Raw genomic sequence first — 20608 nt, 5'->3', positions numbered from 1 at the left:
ATAAAGTGGAGCTTAAAAAGTCAAAATAACATCTTCATCATGACACTTTCAGTGGCTCTGGGGAAAAGAATGTTTTGATGCACTATATATTTGACATAAATGGTTCTGCTTTTTTCATCTCTTCATATAACCTCTATTATGACATATGCCTTTCTTGTTCTGCCTTATTCTCTTCACATTCCTCTGGGATCAAAGTTCTCAAACAGAGAAGTCATGTTCTTCAAGTGGATAATAGCAGTACTAGGAGGATGTTCTGGGGACATGACACTTTTGTACTCCAAGGAATAGAGCCATGATATTAATAACAGTAAAACTGTTATCTATAGAAAGTGAGTCTAGAGGCTGTTGCTCTACATAGTGCTTTTTATAGAAACAAAAAAGAGGTTGCATTGGTATGGAATAACTGATTCCTTCTTACATAGCTTGCAGTTTGTGATATGTTGGTGAAACAAAGTTCTCTAACTAGATGCATAAAGTAGATTCCTGACTTGTGTGGTTAGCATACTACAGGTAGTCCTCAATATACGACCAAAACTGAGCCCAAAATTTCTGTTGCTAATTTCTGTTGTTAAGAGAGTTTGGGGCATTGCTTGTTAGAAAGTTGCAAAAGTTGATCACATGACCCCAGAACACTGCAACTGTCATAGATATGGGTCAGTTGCCAAGAATCCAAATTTTGATGACATGACCCTGGGGATGCTGCAACAGTCATAAGTGTGAAAAAGTTATAACTCACTTTTTTTTAGTGCTGTTGTAATTTCGAATGGTTACTAAATAAAAGGTTGTATAATAAATACAGTATACTGTAGTATAATATAACATACCACCGAGATCCCTCGCTGAGGGAGATGAGCAGTTTAGAAATAAGAACTTTAACCTGACATGACATAATATAGAAAACAGTTTTCATTCTTTTAGCTCTAGCTCCTGTGATTTACCTTCCCATAAAGCAAAGTTTCCCAAACTTTCTCAGTTTACATCACTTTTACTATGTCTGTAATTGTTTTGGGGTACCCCTAGCGATTTCCAACTTGTGCACCCCTGGGACAGTTCTGTTTATTAGGTAACAAATATCTAGTGACGTCCTGTCAATACCTGTAAATATAAATTCATGAGCATACACAAGAGGGATAAATGATAATACAGGTAGTCCTTCATTTATGATGGTAATTGGGACTGAAATTTCAATTGCTAAAGTGAAGCAGCTGTAAAGTGTGAGGTCACTTAGATCATTTAGTAACAGCAATCCCGGTTGCCATTGTAACCCCAGAAGTGCACAAGTTGTTAACAGGAAGATGTGTGAGTCTCAGGGAAGAAGTGGGGGGAGGGGAAGAAGAGAGGAGGTGGTACTGGGGATGGGTGCTGTAGGCAGTGCTACAGATTATGAGTGAGCCAGTGGGGATCACAGGCATGAGGTTCATGGACATGGTGCTGTGGAGCAGAGGCAAACCAGGAGGGGCTACTTGCATGTGCTAAGGAGTGCAGGGAAACAGGAATGGCAGGGAATAGGAGATCTCTGGGATCTTGCATTCTATAGTGGGGCTGGCTCCTCAGAAGAAAAAACAACTTACAGAAGCAACTTGTGAGCTTCCCTGCCAATTTCCCCATTCCCCATTCCCATTCACTTTGCTTGCAGGAAACTGGCAGGGAAGGAAGATTGCAAATGACGGTCACATGACCGTGGAATGCTGCAATGGCCATACGTGCAAGCTGGTTGCCAGGCACCTGAATTGTGATCAAGGACTACCTATATATAAATCATGAGCACCTGAGATCAGGACAAGAAGCAACGGATGGAAACTAGTTAAGGAGAGAAGCAACCTAGAACTAAGGAGAAATTTCCTAACAGTTAGAACAATTAATCAGTGGAACAACCTGCCTCCAGAAGTGGTGAATGCTCCAACACTGGAAGTTTTTAAGAAGAGACTGGACAGCCATTTGTCTTAAATGGTATAGGGTTTCCTGCCTTAGCAGGGGGTTGGACTAGATGACCTCCAAGGTCCCTTCCAACTGATGATGATGATGATGATGATGATGATGATGATGATGATGATGATTGCCAGCTTGCACCTGAATCGTGATCAAGGACTACCTATATATAAATGATGACATGCCTTTACACAAATGCTACAACTTACACATTTGCCTCATACACCACCTATAAACATGTTTATAAGTATGTATAAACTATAATGTATAAACTGTATGTATGTGTAAGCTATATTGCTATTGCAAAAAAAATGTTCAACGCATAAAAGGAAAAAATTAAAACTAATTGAAAGAGGGTGAGGAGTGAAATAACTGGGGAAAAAAAAAGAAATTAACTAGGAACAAAACAAAACTTGTAATATCTCCAGTATAAATGTTTCAATTAAGTGCAGAGCTTTACAATTCAAATTTTAAAAATTGCCTGAGGCCAAGACTATGCAGAACTAAATACTGTCCAGCCTTGCCTCTCAGTCAAAACTCAGTATTTGAAAATTGAGAGTTGACACACTCCATTGAACCAACATAAACATCTGGATCATGCATATTTCCAGAATTATATACCATCACCCCTATTTATAAAAGTTTTTTCAAAATTGAAAAACTCTGTATTTTTAGATGACAGTGTGTGTGAGAGAACCTTAACTTCCCTCCAGAACCTAGTTCACAACAGCAGTAATGCTTAACTTGAGTTGTGAGTGTTCCACCACTGGAGATTTTTGAGAAGAGACAGCCATTTAACCAGGATGCTATAAGACTCCTGCTTTGGGTAGGGGGTTGGGCTAGATCAGGGGTGTCAAACTTGCCATGTCACCTGCCGTGTCGTGACATATCGCAACTTTTTTTCCCTTGCTGGAGTTGGGGTGGGCGCAGCTTCTGCTTGACACATCTGGCCCGTGGGGCGGCAGTTTGACATCTTTGGGCTAGACCAGCATTTCCCAACCTTAGGAACTTGAAGATGCGTGGACTGGCTGGGGAATTCTGGGAGTTGAAGTCCACGCATCTTCAAGTTCCTAAGGTTGGGAAACACTGGGCTAGACAATCGCCAAGGTCTCTTCCAGCCCTATAACTCTGTGTTCTAACCAGTAGCATTTGGGTGATGACAATCCCATTCTTCCCACTTGAGTTTGCTGGAGACAACTGCTGTAGAAATTGTCCCTTCCTATACTCATTCTTTGTGACTTTCACAAGCGTTAACACAAATGTTCATTTGGCTTTGATCAGTGTAGTCTGTTACTTTGGTTTTTTTTTCTATTTTCACATTTCACTTTCATCGTCTCTAGTAAACTCAGGGTGGAGTACATAAAATTATAAAGCTTATGTAACATTAACTGTACAAACGTAAGAGGCGTAAAAACTATACGACCTCCATTAAAAATCTATCAACCTAAAAGAAAAGTTAATTGCTGCAGTTTCAAAATTCAGAATGCCTGGAGGCATTTTAATTTAACTCTAAAAAGAATTTTATGTAATTCTTTGTAAATCTGTGTAAATTACTTGGCACCCCAACCTTACTAATATGTGATTTTTCTTAGATGTTTTTTAGAAACTTTCTTTGCAGTTAAGAACATTCATCTGAAGAAAAGAAAAAAAAAAGCTCTAGATGTTTGACCAAGCAGTAATCACCTTCTAGTAACTGCCTTCTACGGAAGAAATAGAAATGCCTAACCTAAAAGAGGTCATGGTAGAGAAGGATATGGTAATAGGTGTGCTGCAACAGAGACAACACACTTGTGAACTTTTATTGCCTTTTGTCCTTATTTGTCCATCACAACATAAGGGGTTTTTTTTAAAAAAAAAACCCCACACATGATTAATGTGTTTCAGATGTCCTTTGCATTCCCTTGCTTGGAAGACTTTCCATTTGGATTTGTGCCTAGGCCTGCCATTTTTCATCTCATGGTGTCATCTTTTCTTGATTAGGAACATTCATCATCTATTGCCTTAATGGTCTGTTCTATCATTCTGTTTCTCAGTCATGGCTTCACAGTATTGATGTCTTGTTACATATAGATAGCTCATTTTTGTGTTACATTCTTGACTGACCATTTGAATGACTTAATTTTCACTCTGAGTCTTCTCCTTTACAACATTCTGAGTTTAACCTAATCCTTTCTCAGCTGCAAAAAAAACCAAGCACACATGACTGTTAGTTGGTAGCAGCAAAAAGTCCAGATTTTTCTCTATTTCTCTCTCTGTTTTAATCTGTCATCATCCAGATTTTTGCAGCCCTTTCAAACCAGCACAGAATTATAAACTGTGCTTTTAAATAACACCGGAGATAGATATTTTGTATTTAAAATTAATTTCATAACTTTATCACCTGTTTTATGAATCTTGCTTCACAATTAGATAAATTTGTGAAATTACCAGTTAGTTAGAGCTAGTTAGAGCTGACTAATTCTCTTCCAGTAACTCAATGCTTTGTCTGTCACCAAAGAACTTTTCCAATTCCCAAAAGCTTTCCTATCCCAGTCAGTTTTATCTAATATTGTATCCTCTAATTGTGATATTACCTAGCAGCTACATACCTGCTCTGCAAAACTGTGGATAAGCATTAGATGGTAAGAAGAGTTTAGAGAGAATTGTTTCTCAGCTACAAATCCAATGTAGATGAGGCCCTATCACCACATGCTACTTGACCTTTTAAACTAATTGCACTTGGAGGTTTTTCTGCATATAAAGTCTGGGTTCAACTACTGAATTATAGCAGGTATATTTGAGGTACACGGTCAATAATTCTTGAAGAATATTTTCTGTCTGCAAACCCCTAAGAAGTATTACAAAGTTAAGCAAAATTTAGTGCTGCTGAATTCCACCACATCTGAGTTCCTTTATTTTATTATAGAACCTTCAGTGAAAAAGCAATTGCCTACTCTAGTGTTATTAATTTATCATTTTCTTGTTACAAAATCAGTCAGAGAGCAAACACAATTCTTAAGAAACTGTAAAGACCAAATCGTTCCTCCACCTACACATGTTGTTTCAATTTTAAACATTTTTGTGGCTATACACTATTCCTACAGTACAGGAAGGCCTGGAGGAACGTTGTCCATAGGGTCGCGATGGGTCGGACACGACTTCGCAGCTAACAACAACAACAGTACAGTTCAATTTTTGCAAACTATTTCTACAATACAATATAATTCAAAGATTGATCAGGCCAGAGTGGACTGAAGGTGAAGCATTAACTTTAAAAATATGTGTCCAGTTTCTTCACAATCATATATTAAGAGGGCAACCAATGTGGTATTGTCAGTCTTACAAGGTAGACCAGAAAGGAAACAAGACCATATGAGATAATTCTATTTTATTATTAAGTTAAAACAGATTCTTAAAAGATTGAAGTACAGTTTTCCACTATCACCTTTATAGCCCTATAACTTAGGGAAGGTGGCTAAGGGCCTTAGCCCTACTCCACCCATTGTGCAATTGTGAGCTATGCTCCCTCTAATATGACTGCTCCCTAGATAGCATCTCTTCGCCCAGTCTCCCAAAATCACTCCCCTATATCAGAGGTCTCCAACTTTGGCACCTTTAGGACTTGTGGACTTCAACTCCCAGAATTCTTCAGTTAGACATGCTGGCTGAGGAATTCTGGGAGTTGAAGTCCATACGTCTTAAAAAAGTTGCCAAGGTTGGAGTCCTCTGACATAATACCATTCTGAATATAGTGGTTAAGTTGTTGGATTACAGTTGGAATTGCAATCCAACAATTGATTCCTTTAGCTAAAAGGAAAGACAGAATATGAATAGAACAAACTGGAACAGATGCTTTCCAATACCGGTAGTCCTCGACTTAACAACCATTCATTTAACAACAGTTCTAAGTTATGACAGCCTCAGAAAAAGTGACCTGTGACCTGTATTTTCACTTATGATTGTTGCACAGACCCCTGGTCACGTGATCTCAATTTGGGCACTTGGTAACCAGCTTGCATTTATAACCAGTTGCAGCATCAAATGGTATTTGACCAAATGGCCATTGGGGAAGCTGGATTTGTTTAACAGCCACAAGATTCTCTTAACAACTGGCAGAAAACTTGTAAATTCAGGTCCAACTCAACATGTGATTGCAACAATTTACGATGGCAATTCCAATCCCAATTACGATTATAAATCAAGGATTACCTTTAAACCTCTCTGAGAATAAAGTACAGAATAACAGATCCCTCTTTTATCCAGTTGAGAAGTTTATGTATGATCATGTGCTTTAGCAGCCTTTGCATTTTCTTTGATCTGGACTCATAGAGAAACTTAAAATATATTATACAGTATATGTTGTTTTGGAATGAAACTCCCTTTGCTTGCATTCACATTGGTCCTCACAATCAAAAATTCTAGGGAGTTGAATTCATTGTCATCTCATGCATACAATGAACTTCACAATACAAGGGCTTCCCATACATCCATGCATCCTTATTCATCTTTATGAGTAGGCCTAGCAATTTCAAAAAGTTCTTTTGAACTAGGTGGAAGATAATCCCATATATAGGGTGTAAATAATAATAATATTTGCCATTTTTCACTATTGCCCCCCAGGATTTGTCCTGCCCCTCTTTAAATAAGACCTTAAAATCTGGGTCTATCCCCAAACCTTGAATGAGAGTGTGGCGTGGTGTTTTTATGTTTTGAAACATTGTTGGCTTTTTTCTGGATGTCTTTTTGGCAATGTATTTTTTTTTAATTTAAATTTTCTATTTTTGTATGGTATTTTATAAGTCACCCAGAAATTTCATAAATAAATAAATCTTTATTTGTCATGCAAATGATAAGCTGTTTGTTAAAAAAATAATCTATCAAATTATTATAGGTCTGAACATGCTTTTCCAGTCATTCTCTCTCAGCTCTACTCACAGGGCTGCTGTTGTGGGTAAAATAGGAGGGAAAAGGTGTGTCGGATATGTTTGCCACCTTGAATTATTTGTAAAATAATAAAGGCAGGATACAAATAAATAAATTAAATCTTCTTTACCCTCTGTGATCATATTAATTGGATTCCTTGGGCAAGATAGACATCTCATAATACTGTACCTCATTACTCACTGATAGTGTGCACAGGTTTCTTGCTAGTAAGATACGATGCAAGATGCCAATGATTCTGACATTAATATAAATCTAAATAACTCCCAAGAAAGCAGCAAGATTGTGCTCGATTCACATGACTGATTTTATTTCCATACCTTAAATGACGGTTTCAGTCATCCCAAATGTTCCCATGTGATAAATCTAATATGCTTTTAGTATGTCAGATATCCAACACGCTGCTCTTGTCAAAGGGAAAAGAGAATAAAGGCTTCCATAATACGAAGTTCCATAGCTCACTGTGAGAGAATTGAAAACATGAAGGGACAAGGAAAAACAGAAACAGGCCAGTTTAAACTTAGATCCTTTTGCTACAATGAAGAAAAGTGATAATGTGAGAGAATGATGTGTATGTTTTTGAGCATTTTGAAGGTTAGCTGCTTGTGCAGATAGCTAGAATTGTCTTATTTCCAATTGCTAAAACCCAAGACTCAGATATTTCAAGGTTTCTTGTTACTCTACACATGCAGTTTTCCTCATAACTATAGCTCCCCCACCGCCAAAGTTCATGTGGCCTTCACTATAAATTAATCTTTTCCCATGCATATCCTCCAAATCGTTGGAAACCACATGGCTGGGGAATTCTGGGAATTATAATCTCAGTAGTGAAGGGTACTCCAGCCTGGGAATTCAGTGAATTCAGAGAAAGCACCTTGTGATACTCCACATCTAATCACTTACATGATTAATACATTTATATGGCTATTACTGTATAGACAATTCCTTTGTCCTGCATGGTTCCAAAATGAATATGGTTTAGTTTAATGAGTTGTAATAATAATGGTAGGTATTCCATGACTGACCCAAGTAAAATTATGGTGAGACATCTTGTTAACTTACAGACATAAAAGTCATTCTATTAATTTTTCATTTGTGTTTAATAATGTTATTGTTCCAGTACAGAGCATTCTTCTTGAATTCCAAGGCCCATCCATGTTGCAGATGCATACATGTACCTATATCTATAGCAGAATTTTCCTGCAGGAAAGACTTGGCTAGAGAATACTTTCCATAGTTTTCATTATCTTTAGACCAAATAGTATTTAACTGTTTTTCTGCTAACAGTGATCTCAGGAGGTTACACTCGATATAACATGGGTTGTTTCTGTATGCTTTAACTCTGATTGCTTTGTCACCCTAATTGCTTAGTCTTTTAAGGAAAAGATCACGACTAAACCTCAGGCATTAGCATTTCACATTTCATTTATGGTAAATAATAAAACTTTGGACACAATCAGCATTTCTTCCACTAACTGAATTGGGCTTAATTTTACAGCAGTACCAATAGTAACGTGCTCAACTGAGTGAGTTAATGACATTTAATTTTGAGTGGAACAAAATTGAGCATTCCTTTGTCTTATATTTTTGCAAATGCAGCCAACACCAATGATTTACCCAGAGAGTATAGAAAACAGAAATACATTAATTCCCAAGTTGACTGCACATTCCGGATTAGAAATGCCCAGTTTAGATCACTCTGGGACTCACTTTTACATTTCTGTTAATCTAGGAGGGCTACTGCCTCAGCTGACCCAGATATCTTTTTTTATTAATTTCTCACTTTTTCTCAATTTTCATTCTCTTTTCTGTCATAGCACAACATTTTGTGCACATATTTTTTCTACATCTCTCATATACATTCATCCTTCTTCTCATGCATCTTTTTTCTCATGCCTCAGCTTCATTTCCCCATTTTTCTTCCTCTTTCCAAATCTACCTGAACCTGCCTTTTATATGCCTCATTACTCCTTTACTCCTTCCATTTCTCCTTCTGTTTTTCTTTATTCTGTTTATGTACTATACATAGTAAGCAATTACATGAATATATGGCAGAGAGACAATGTAATATAGTTACAGTGCTTGGTATACAGTTAAGATGCTAAAATAGGAATTATACAATTTATCTTCTATTTCTCCCTGAGGTAGTTGGGTAACCTTGACTGGTCACTCCCTCCTAGCCTTAATTTTTATTTTTTAATTTTTTTTAAAGCAGGTTTTGTGTGATTTTTTTTTTAAAAAACATCATTTGTCCCATGAATGCATTGACAGCATTGCCATATAAAGTAGGGGATGGCAGTGCAAAAACAGGCAGGAGCTGGAACCATGAAAGAACAATAAAAACAAAAAGAGCATACAGATGATCTTCAATTTATGGCCATAAGTGAGACCAGAATTTGTGTTGCTAGGTGAAGTGCTTCTGATTTTATTTTACCTTTTTGCCTCAGTTGTTAAGCAAATCAGTGTGGTGTTAAGTAAATCATGCAGCCAGTAAGCAAATCCAGCTTCCCCTGTTCACCTTACTTGTCAGAAGCTGAGTGGGGAGGTGATCATGTGACAGCTAGAGATCAACTATGGGCCTCCTCCTTCTGAGGGAGTATAACCCAGTTCAGAGTAAATTCCACCTCATTAGTAATAGTAATAGTAATAATAATAATAATAATAATAATAATAATAATAATAATAATAATAATAATAATAAGAAGAAGAAGAAGAAGAAGAAGAAGAAGAAGAAGAAGAAGAAGAAGAAGAAGAAGAAGAAGAAGAAGAAGAAGAAGAAGAAGAAGAAGTAGTTGGAAGGGATCTTGGAGGTCATCTAGTCCAACCCCCTGCTAAGGCAGGAAACCCTATACCATTTCAGACAAATGGCTGTCCAGTCTCTTCTTAAAAACTTCCAGTGTTGGAGCATTCACAGCTTCTGGAGGCAGATTGTTCCACTGGCTAATTGTTCTAACTGTCAGGAAGTTTCTCCTTAGTTCTAGGTTGCTTCTCTCTTTGCTTAGTTTCCGTCTGTTGCTTCTTGTTCTGCCTTCAGGTGCTTCGCCCAGTCTCCCAAGTTCAGTTTTTTTTCCAGGCCAGTGGCACTTTGATCTTCTCAGGAAACTGCATTAATTTCAGCTTTTTCTCTCTCATTCAGTTTATTATTAAAATTAAGCAACGTTCAGCCATACTGATAATTGTGTTGGGGTTAGAGCAGATTCTTTTTTTTAAATACTATGGCCACAAGTTATACTTAATGACAACCTCTGCAAATCTGCTTGGGTATTGATGTTCACACAGTAATATCCAATCTTCCCTTTATTTCTCTTCCCTGACTGCCCAACTAGTTACCTTTTTCACATTTTTCTCCTCTTCCTGGCGTTTCTCATAGTGGAGAGAAATAGGAGAAATAGACATGGCCATAGCAAAGGGACTCGTCTTTAGAGCTCTGAATTACTTTCCTCACAGCTTCATGCAGCTATTTGAAAAAGCACAGAGTCATGATAGAACCCAGAAATGCCAGGGGAAGTGACAGGGGTTGAATAATACTTTCCTAGTTCCATCCTCTGTGCACAATCTACACAGAAGCAATGCAAAATAATCCTGCCAGATGATCTAGATTAGGATACCTTGGCTGACAGCATCAAAAACCACTAGGAGAGAGGAAAACAGAATCCTAATAGAAATTGGCCCCAAAAACATTTGAAATTGACTTATACAGTAGCTAGAAAGATGATTTGAATCAGTAGAAGGCTTTTAAAATATTTTTATACATTGTCCCTTAAAGGCACATAGAAGTGTATCCTATTTCAAGAAAGCTTTGGTTATCCCCCAACACCAACCATGGGATTAATCCCTGGATAATTTAACGAACCAGGAAAGGCAGAATAACAGAGTTGGATGGGACTTTGGAGGTCTTCTAGTCCAACCCACTGCTGAGGCAGGAAACACTATACCCTATATATAACCCTATAACCCTATATATAAGTGTTCAGTGAATGAGCAGTGGCCTTCATTTCTCCATAGACCCATCTACATCTTTGAGAACTATTCCTATTAGTATTTCTATAAACCTGACAGGTGGTAATAAGGTTGCTTCCCAAAGAATTGTCTCCAGATTGTTGTTTAAGATGAAGCAAATTATGAATGAAGGCACATATAAGTGTTCGAGGATAATGTTGCAGGATCCAATCTGGGTCAGTCACTGGGACCAAAGGTTTTTTTGTCTTCCGAGCTTTTGCACTCATGCTGGCAACTTCTCTCTAGAAATCAGAAGAAATCAGTCTTTCAGATCCAAAGTACAATATCTTAATAAATATGGCATTGGCTGTAAAGCAACTCTTTAGGACCTTTTTGTTGCATCCATGGGCACAGAGTAAGATCTCAAATGGGCCTGAAAAAAACAACAAATGACTTGCCACGATATTTCCTCCATTTCCACTTTAGCTCTCTGTTTCAACTCCAAGGAATAGAATAGAATAGAATAGAATAGAATAGAATAGAATAGAATAGAATAGAATAGAATAGAATAGAATAGAATAGAATAGAATAGAATAGAATAGAATAGAATAGAATAGAATAGAATAGAATAGACAGAGTTGGAAGGGACCTTGGAGGTCTTCTAGTCCAACCCCCTGCTTAGGGTCTGATTGAGCTTAGAGGTATGCTGCTTAGTAATTGAGTAACACCCACATTCAAATCATGCTGATTTGGAAATTTTATAGCCACTGTCTTTTAATCTACATCAAAAGGCAGTCCTAAAGAAAATACTAGAGTAGAAATCTATGCATGTGATCATTAACTCCTTGGAGAAAAGGGATAAAGATTAATAGAACAAATTAATGAGTGTTCATAATAGCAAAATGAGAATTGCAAATGAATCCACTTGAGAGGCACCTGAAACCAATCATACTGTAGTGTGTATCAAAACATTACTTGCATTTTCTGATATGTTTCCAAGCACATGTTTGTAATATTCACACTATACAACAATAAATATTCCAGCTGCAGAAAGCAACTAAATATCTCACTGGAACAGAAATATGCATGGCTTTATGGTCAACAGAGTATGAAGAGTATAACATGGAGAATGTGTTCATTGTACTTTAAGCTGCAGAGAAGCAGCCATCTTGCAACAGCAACAACAATAAAATGTGATGCCATAAAGACAAACAGATTTATTGAGGCTGAAGTTTTGTGAAAGCACAACACTACAAAGGCATATGCTACAATAAATCTGTTAGCCTTTATGTTGCCATAAGATGCTTTGTTCTTCGGCTGTAATTTAGAGCTCACAATTCATAAAAGTACTTATATATTATATTTGTATCCTGCCCTGCTTCCAAGGATCAGAGCTGCATTTTAATTGTACAGGAACTCTGGAGGCTACATTTATTGTGTTCAACACTGTCCTGTTTTGCTCTGCCAAAGTTCACAGGCAGGTCAGAAATGTTCAACTTGAAAGCAGTCTAGGACAAGTGAACCCAGATGGTCAGGATAAAATGAAGAAGGCTGGGAATGGCATTTTCAGGAATATGAATTGAGCTCTAGACAGATTATATGTATCTTGAACTCTTCTCATTTCCTGGAAGAGGTGAAGAGTCTTAAAGCAAGGGTGGTAAAGTCTGGCATTCTGTCTTCGTTTCAGAGTAAACTCTAATTAGTTTGGTGGGATACATTAAGACCCTCTCAAATCAGGAAAAATGGTCCCCAAGGTTCTTGTTTCTGATGAAAGATAATATGAAACATTTATGTTTACAAACTGTTAAAGGAATTTTGTAGTACTTCATGACATACTGACTAGAAGCTAAGTGACTTTATCCCATTTCCATATTTGTGGCACCTTCTCTATATATGTTCTCCTTCAGAATTCTCTGTCTGTGTGTGTGTGTGTGTGAGAGAGAGAGAGAGAGAGAGAGATGGAGGGAGGGAGGGAGGGAGGGAGGGAGGGAGGGAGGGAGGGAGATGGAGAGAGAAGGGAGATTATTTATTTAATGACTGTTTCATTTGCCAGCCCAGCAGCACCCCTTTCTCCCTTCTATGAAAACCTTTTCCTGTGGAAAACTAATATCCTATTTTCAGGTTCTTCCCATTAGCTGATTAAAACAATGTGTTGTCTGGATGGCCTTTGTGTCTCCTTAGTGGATCGACAGAGACACATGATTTCCTGTACCATGTTGCAGCTCCCTCCAAAGACCTGAATTGCAGCAGGCAGTTTTGCCAAAATGGGAACAAAAGATGTGCATGCTGGCTTTCCCCAAGCTGGTGCTGTCCCAGAAAACCACGCTGGCTGGTAAATGTTGGGATCTGACCAATTCCACTCATGTAGGATATATCAGGCCAGGGAAGCAAAATTATCAGAGTTGCGAAGCTAACCTATCTGAATGGTTTCAGACTGGAAGAGAGCAGTTCAGGGAATTGCACATCCTACATCACCAAATCATATCTGTTAAATTTAATTAATCTCTTATCAGTAATGTTTATAATATTTAATATGATATACAATAATTATTATTTTATATAATAAGAGTTGCCATGTACACTACATATTGCAAGCCATTCTCTCAGTAACTGATGCTGGCACTGGAACAATGCAAAACCTGTTACAAAGATGCTTTACGTTATCATGCTCTTTCAGAGTGTTTAGGTATAAATAAGCCTTTTGGACAGTCAAGCATCTTTAGCCTGCAAAACAGATAAATCTTGGATGAATAAAACTGGTTTATATGGTACTGTTGAATTCAGTGGTGGGATTCTCTGTGTGGATGCCACTTGCAGAAGTCCATTCTGGGCCTGGGCAACAAAAAAGTTAGCTATCGATTCTGCCAAAGTGATGCGAACTGGTTGAATCCCACCACTGGTTGAATTGAAAGATGTTTGCGCCATCATGTACTGCTTTGCCAAAGCATAGGGGAATGCAATGATATATTAAGATATACTCCACATACATGTAAGGTTGTACTTTCACAGGGAGGATAAATAGCAGAAGATCTAAAATCCAATAACTTGTACATTTGAAATCACTATGCTGCACCCAAGACCTAAATCCAGCCCCTCCCCCGCATGAATTCTGTAGACTCTTATCTAGCATCAATTTGAATTTGCCTTGAGAGTTAGTAGATCAGATTCTGGTGTATAGGTAGCATGAAAAGTAGTATTTTTGAATTCTGTTCCAGCTCCTGGTTACTTGTGCCTGAGAAATAGGCTCCTTCTCATAGGATAGCTGTACAAATAGGCACTGTGATATTTGCCCAATTTAAAAAAGAGAAATCCTGGACAAAGAAGCATGGTACTGCAGTCTAAGATGTTTATAGGTCATACCTGCTCAGTTTGAGTCCCATTTATTTGTCATTTGTGAGTTTTATGATAACGCTAGAACTTTGGTTTTCTAAGAGTTTATTGATAGCTTTTGTTCTGTACAGAATAAAACTAGTGCTCTAAGTGCTTTTCTGGTTCCCATCTGTGTAATAGACAATAATAACTACATTGTTTGGCATACTGCAATGCTGAAATTGCACAATCACCTAAAATAAATGGATGATGGGCTGAAATAACAAGTGCTTGGATTATGGATTTAAATATTTAAAAAAAAGTAGTGGAACTAATATTTAACCTTGCCTTACACCTTTATAAGTTGGGACTGCTTTCGATAAACATCCCCAATTCTCAGGGAGACTAGAGCCACATTTGAACATATTCCCAGTATCCCAAAGGTGTTTTTCCAAAAGGCAGCTTGACTTTGTTGGATATTTTTCCTTTGAAAACATTTTGCTTCTCATCCAAGAAGCTACTTTAGTTCTAACTGAATAGTGGGAATGTTTATAGTTACCTTATCATTCATTTAGAACTGAAGAAGCTTCTTGGATGAGAAGTAAAACGTTTTAAGGTGAAAAAAGCCTATGAAAGCACAATTGTCTTTTGGAAAAGCACCTTTGGGACAACCATGGCTGGATAATTGAGAATCTCCATAGACAATTTCCAGCATAAGTACTGGAACATTAAGAGAAAAAAATGTAATGCAAAGAGCCTTAAGTCACCTTTTGAAATGATAGAAAAAAGCAAGCAGAGTCATACATGATATTTGACAGGCATCGCCTCCAGTAGACGATGCACCAGATGTTCATGCAGCTTAGTTCTTTCAGCTGAGTATCTCTAAAGTGCATTTTCACTATGGATTAATAGGAGTAGGTGTCATAACAAAATGCTTTTTCACCTCAAAGAAGCTTGAGATAGAAATGGCATAATGTTTTGACAAGTAACCAAAACAATAACCCAAGGAATATTTAAATACAAAAAAACAATGTAACCCAATGATTTTGAATAGGCTTCTTAAATAGTCTAAGATTCTCTCCAAACAGATGTCTTTCAGCTTTGCTGAGTTCTCAGCCAGGAGAAAAGCAGTTGCAGCCCCATCATGACTGTGAATATCATGAATTTTTCTAATATAGAAGTCTAGACTATGTATGCCTTAATTATTTCCTGTTCCACAAACACAGGGATGATTAATATTATAATTGACAGGTTAGCTGATCAGCTACAGAAATAACTTTCCATGGCAATTTTAAAATCAATCTGGCAGTTCCAAGGTTATTAAGGCTTTTTTATCTGTTATTTATGACTAAATACAGCTACTTTACCTTTTAATATTGCATATTTCTGGTATCATAAACAAAGCAATTTAAACATGTTAACTTCTGACAGTGTGGACAACTGTGCAAGAGATGCTTTAATTCATCCCTCCTTCAATATTTGCACAGGTAGTGTTGAAAAGGAAACGGACTTAGACATTTTACAAGTTGCCAGCAGAAGAAAATAAAAGATTCCTCATCAACACCGGCCTTGTGGCATAAGGTTTAGCCCAGTTATCATTATTGCACATCACATGGGTGTAGAATGATCCCAAAATCAAAGTTTGTCCATTAGAGATGCATTTATCTTTACAAGGATGGGAAGACAGGAGAAAACATTTACTTCACAAATAGTTTCTGTGAAAGGAAAGCCACATCCTTACTTGCCTTTTTTCTGGTTTTGTTGTCTCCCTTCACAGGTAAATGGAAAAGATTTGTCCAAGGCAACTCACGATCAAGCAGTAGAAGCCTTTAAAACAGCTAAAGATCCCATTGTAGTGCAAGTCCTGAGAAGAATGCCACGCACCAAAATCTTCAATCCTTCTCATGAGTGTCTCTTGGTAGATATAGGCACTCAGACCGAGATTACCTTTGAACATATCATGGCTCTAACCAAAATGGGCTCAACTACCCCACCAGTCCTGGATCCATACCTCTTACCTGAGGAGTAAGTACTATGTTCTGTAATGCTAGAATTTCAGCTAATGCTATGGGTGCCATTACACCAGGGGTCCCCAACCCCCGGTCTGTGGATTGGTACCGGGCTGCGGCATGCCAACAACCGGTCCACATAACAAGCAAAGCCCCATCTACGTGTGAAATCAGCACACAAAACCACACTCCCTCCGGTCCACGGAAAAAACCTCTCTCCACGGAACCGGTCCCTGGTGCCCAAAAAATTGGGGACCTCTGCATTGCACACCAAAAACAATTTAATTACACAGAAGGGCTCAATTTCAAACATTGGTGTTCTCAACAGCTGAAATGCTAACATCGAATGCTGTGATCCCAGAATTCAGCCTCCTCTAACTGAGCAATCTTGTTTTTGTATGTTACAAATGGGTAATATGTAAATCATAGATCAACTTACACATTAAAAATGATTTCAGAATGCATGAAATTCAGCAACATGATTTCCCATTCAAAACACACAGACACACATGAAAGAGTGAAATATGAGTTAGGCTATTTTACCCTTTAAATCTGCACTCTTCATAAACAAAAACCCTGAATCTTTATGACATTACACCCACTAGACACGTTAGTGCATTCCTCTGCAAATTTGGGACCCATCCATTCGGCTTACTAGATGGAAAGAAAGAATCACATTTCTTCATCTGCTTAAATCCTTTAGTTTGGCAATTCTGGTCAGGTATCTGGATATCTAAACTCTAAGCCACAGTCTGCCCAGTAGCAAGCCAATTAGAAATAATATAGTATGCCATATGTCTGTATTAGTATTATTTCATACTAATACGTAGTATTACATATTGCCAGGACCTATAAATGAGAGACAATAATTCTCTGAACAACAATTTAGAACATCTCAAGTGTAAAGTAATAATGCATAGAAATATTTCTGCCACTTTTCCAGTAAGCCAAAATAACTACAAAAACCATAGGAATGAATGTTGAGTTATCAAGTAATACATTTTTGTGTGGACAGATTTGTTCTTGAACATGTCCTTATTTTAGATGAGGATTTCTAAAGAGCTATTTCTGTGAAATCTTCTGGGAGAAACTATATAGAAGCATTTATATAAAATATTTCTCCTTTAGTATGTTCACAATATATATATATATATGTATATGGAATAGAAATTATTTTAATAAAAATGTAATCATTCATATATGCGTGTACTGTATATAGTATATATGTATGTATATAAATGATTACAATTTTATTAAAATAATTTCTGTTCCAAATAATCATTTTTCACTATAACACTCAATGAAATTAGCAATGGTCAATTAGCTTATCATTAGCAATTGAATTTTTAAATGAAAGCAAAATCACAGCAACTCAGAAATAGCGGTGAAAGCATATAATTGAACCATCCAAATTAATTTAAAAGACTGAGTCATTAAAAGCCTCAACAAGATATTCTTTGCTTGGCAATTGAAACTAGAATGAAAGAAGGGCAAACAAACCTTTTACTGGGTACAGTTATTGAAAAAACATTTCAGCAAAGAGACACCTTTTTTTGGTCATTGTCCCAATAGAAACAGGCCCATATGAAAAAATAAAATTCTGTGGATTTCCCAGGATTACTCTCACACTACCAATTTGAAACTGCAATAATTCAGGCAATACTAGTTAACAATTTACTGCTTCATGAGTAGGAAACATCATGCTGATTTTTTAATAGAAAACATATCGCTGACCAAACCAGTATGCTCACCTAGCTGTGTTTCCATAAACATATCTAGAGTTTAATTACTACTATACCACGATGTGCAGAAACAATCTGGATGGCTACAGACACAATAAACTGTATTTCCTTCCATCTAGTGGTCATTTCTGTAGCCTAGATGTGGCAGGCCTAATGGTATAATTTATTTATAAAAATATTTAATTACTGCTAAAGATTTTACTTGCATAAGTAAACAAAAGTAAGGAAATCATCATCTATCTACTTCAGGGGTGTCAAACTGCCAGCCCATGGGCCAGACGCATCATCCATAAGCCGCGCCCACCCCATTCCCAGCATGGCAAAACCAGCCTGATAAGTTGCATGACGTCACATGACATCGCGAGTTTGACATGTCTGATCTACTTGATAATTTAGCAGTTTTGTATTCATTACTAAATAAATAGGTAAATAAACTCTACCAAATATATACTGTAAATCACTCATATTTTAGAACAGAGGTGGGAAATGATGGCCCTTTTAGGACTTAACAGAATAACAGAGTTGGAAGCAACCTAGGAGGTCATTTAGTCCAACCCCCTATACCATTTCAAACAAATGGCTGCCAATCAATTCTTAAAAACTTGCAGTGTTGGAGCATTCACAACTTCTGGAGGCAGGTTGTTCCACTGATTAATTGTTCTAACTGTCAGGAAGTTTCTCCTTAGTTCTAGGTTGCTTGTCTCTTTGGTTAGTTTCCATCCCTTGTCACCCCACCCCCACCCCCAGTCCTTCTCTTCATTAAACTAGACATGCTGGCTCAGGAATTCTGGGAGTTGAAATCCACAAGTTACAAAGGGACCATGTTTCCCCACCTCTGTTTTAGAACAAGGAATATCTCTTGCTGAATATTAATAAATCCTGGGATACTTGATATAGTCTTCGAAATGATAAAAATGATATAAATTTGGTCTCCCAAAATGTAAAAGTGCTGGCTATTTTCTGTTTTGTTCAGGAGGACTCCTACTAGGAAGGACCATAAAATAAATGGCAAGACTATGTCTGTCACATAGAGCTTAGGATCATCTGTCTACAAGGTTTCAGTTACTCAAATTGGAAACGTTGTCTTCTTTTGTCTGCAAGATATAAAGACCCTCTGAATTTGATGCAAAAATATTCCTAAATTATCTTAGGAGAAGTACCCAAGAGAATGCTTCTTTGTACCCATTAAGAACCTAACACCATTATAAGCGCCATTAAATTCTTTCTTATCCCAATATTAGGGGGGGGGGTAAAAAAAATGTTAGTTATCCCTGCTTTTCAGACCACCATTACTATTTTAACTTCTAAGATCTGTTTTTTCTAATACTGTACATTATTTTTAAGCATAAGTCATCCTGTTGGAAACAGAAAAAAAAGTAAAAACAACAGGTAATCAATTCCTGGGTCCAAACATTTGCTAAGTTTAACTGGATTGTTTTATGATGGTTTTAAATAAGAAATAAATAATTACTTACTTCTTGCTTAGCCTCCCGTTCTTACTCCCTTTCCCCTTCGATCTCCAGAAACTGGGAAGGGACTATGTTACCAATAATTTCCTTTTCCTGTAGTTTGCAGACGTTAAGAGTGATTGCTAAAGGTGGTTGCTAAGAAAACATATTGTACATTTTTCCCTTGGTTTTCTCATTAGAAGCAGTGTATTGCTGCCTTTATTTAAATATAACCTAGGCTCTGACGCATCTATCTGTAAAAGACAAATAAGACACTACCATGTTGTCCTCTTGCTGGGTTACCTTTTGAGAAGTTAAAACAGTGGGTTACTGAAACAGTTTCCTGCACATGTGTCCTCTTGCCTCCATATATTCCAATTCTTTAAACATTATGACAAAATCTGCTTACCACGTTTATGAAGGTTTTCTTCTACTACTAGAGATGAGGCTTTATTGCCTCGTTCTAAGTGGGCTTTAATATTTCCTTGTTTGTTTGTTCTGTTGTCAAGTGTCGCTGTCCTGGTGACAGTGGCTTTTCTTCACGTTACATACCTGTGCAGCTTTCCTAACAGCTCACATCATGGTCTCTCTTTGGTGATCTTGTTTTCCGAATTGGATAGCAACTTGGAAATCATTCCTTCATGATCTTCTTCCTTGGGTGGAGTTTAGGAAGGTTGGAATATTATTTATTTATTTAGAAAATTTATAAAGCCACCTACTTGCCCACAGTGACTCTAGCAAAACATAATTAAAAAGAGAAAACTTTTCAACAGCCCTTTCAATATCACCGCAGGCATAAAAATTCTTCCAAGTATTTTCTTCTTCGGTGGAAAAAAAATAACCCAATGTCTTTTTTTTTAATCATACAAAATGATAGATAGAAATGATCGCAGTTTTTCCTATGGTTTCCGTTCAGTTACTCCCTTTTGACTCATGATCTTTTCAATGGAAGGTTAGCCTGCTGCTGAACAGTCGCCACACAATTTCCCATTGTTGTTGTTGTTTTCTTTCAAAAATACAACAACAGCTATGTGAAGACACAAATTGGCATACTGCATCTTACAGACTAAACCTCTCAGGACAGATGCACAGATGGAAAAGAAGGAGCAAAAATCCATCTTATTCAGTGACATCATTAATCACGGACCTTACCTCTCTATTTGTTGGCAGATTATTTTACAAAGGGGGGGAAATGTGTCCCTACTCATCCAGTGTTGCCTCCTCTGCAATACAATAGACCTGCTTCCTTCAGATAGCAGTCTCATGCATGCTTCACTTTTTTCCCATGTTACCATTTACACAATACCTTTTC

General features: G+C 37.3%; 1 protein-coding gene across 2 annotated transcripts in view; it reads left to right on the top strand.

Annotated features, from left to right (window-relative positions):
- Positions 1 to 20608, top strand: part of PDZRN3 (PDZ domain containing ring finger 3) — a 214596-nt gene that overhangs the window by 167420 nt on the left and 26568 nt on the right. For both annotated transcript variants that reach the window (XM_083354278.1, XM_083354279.1), the window contains one exon: positions 15875 to 16122. In XM_083354278.1, the coding sequence (XP_083210404.1) occupies positions 15875 to 16122 (248 nt within the window). The remainder of the gene's footprint in view (positions 1 to 15874; positions 16123 to 20608) is intronic.

Source organism: Vipera ursinii, assembly GCF_947247035.1.
Source record: "Vipera ursinii genome assembly, chromosome: 2".
NCBI lineage: Eukaryota > Metazoa > Chordata > Lepidosauria > Squamata > Viperidae > Vipera > Vipera ursinii.
This window is presented reverse-complemented; position numbering and strand designations above follow the sequence as displayed.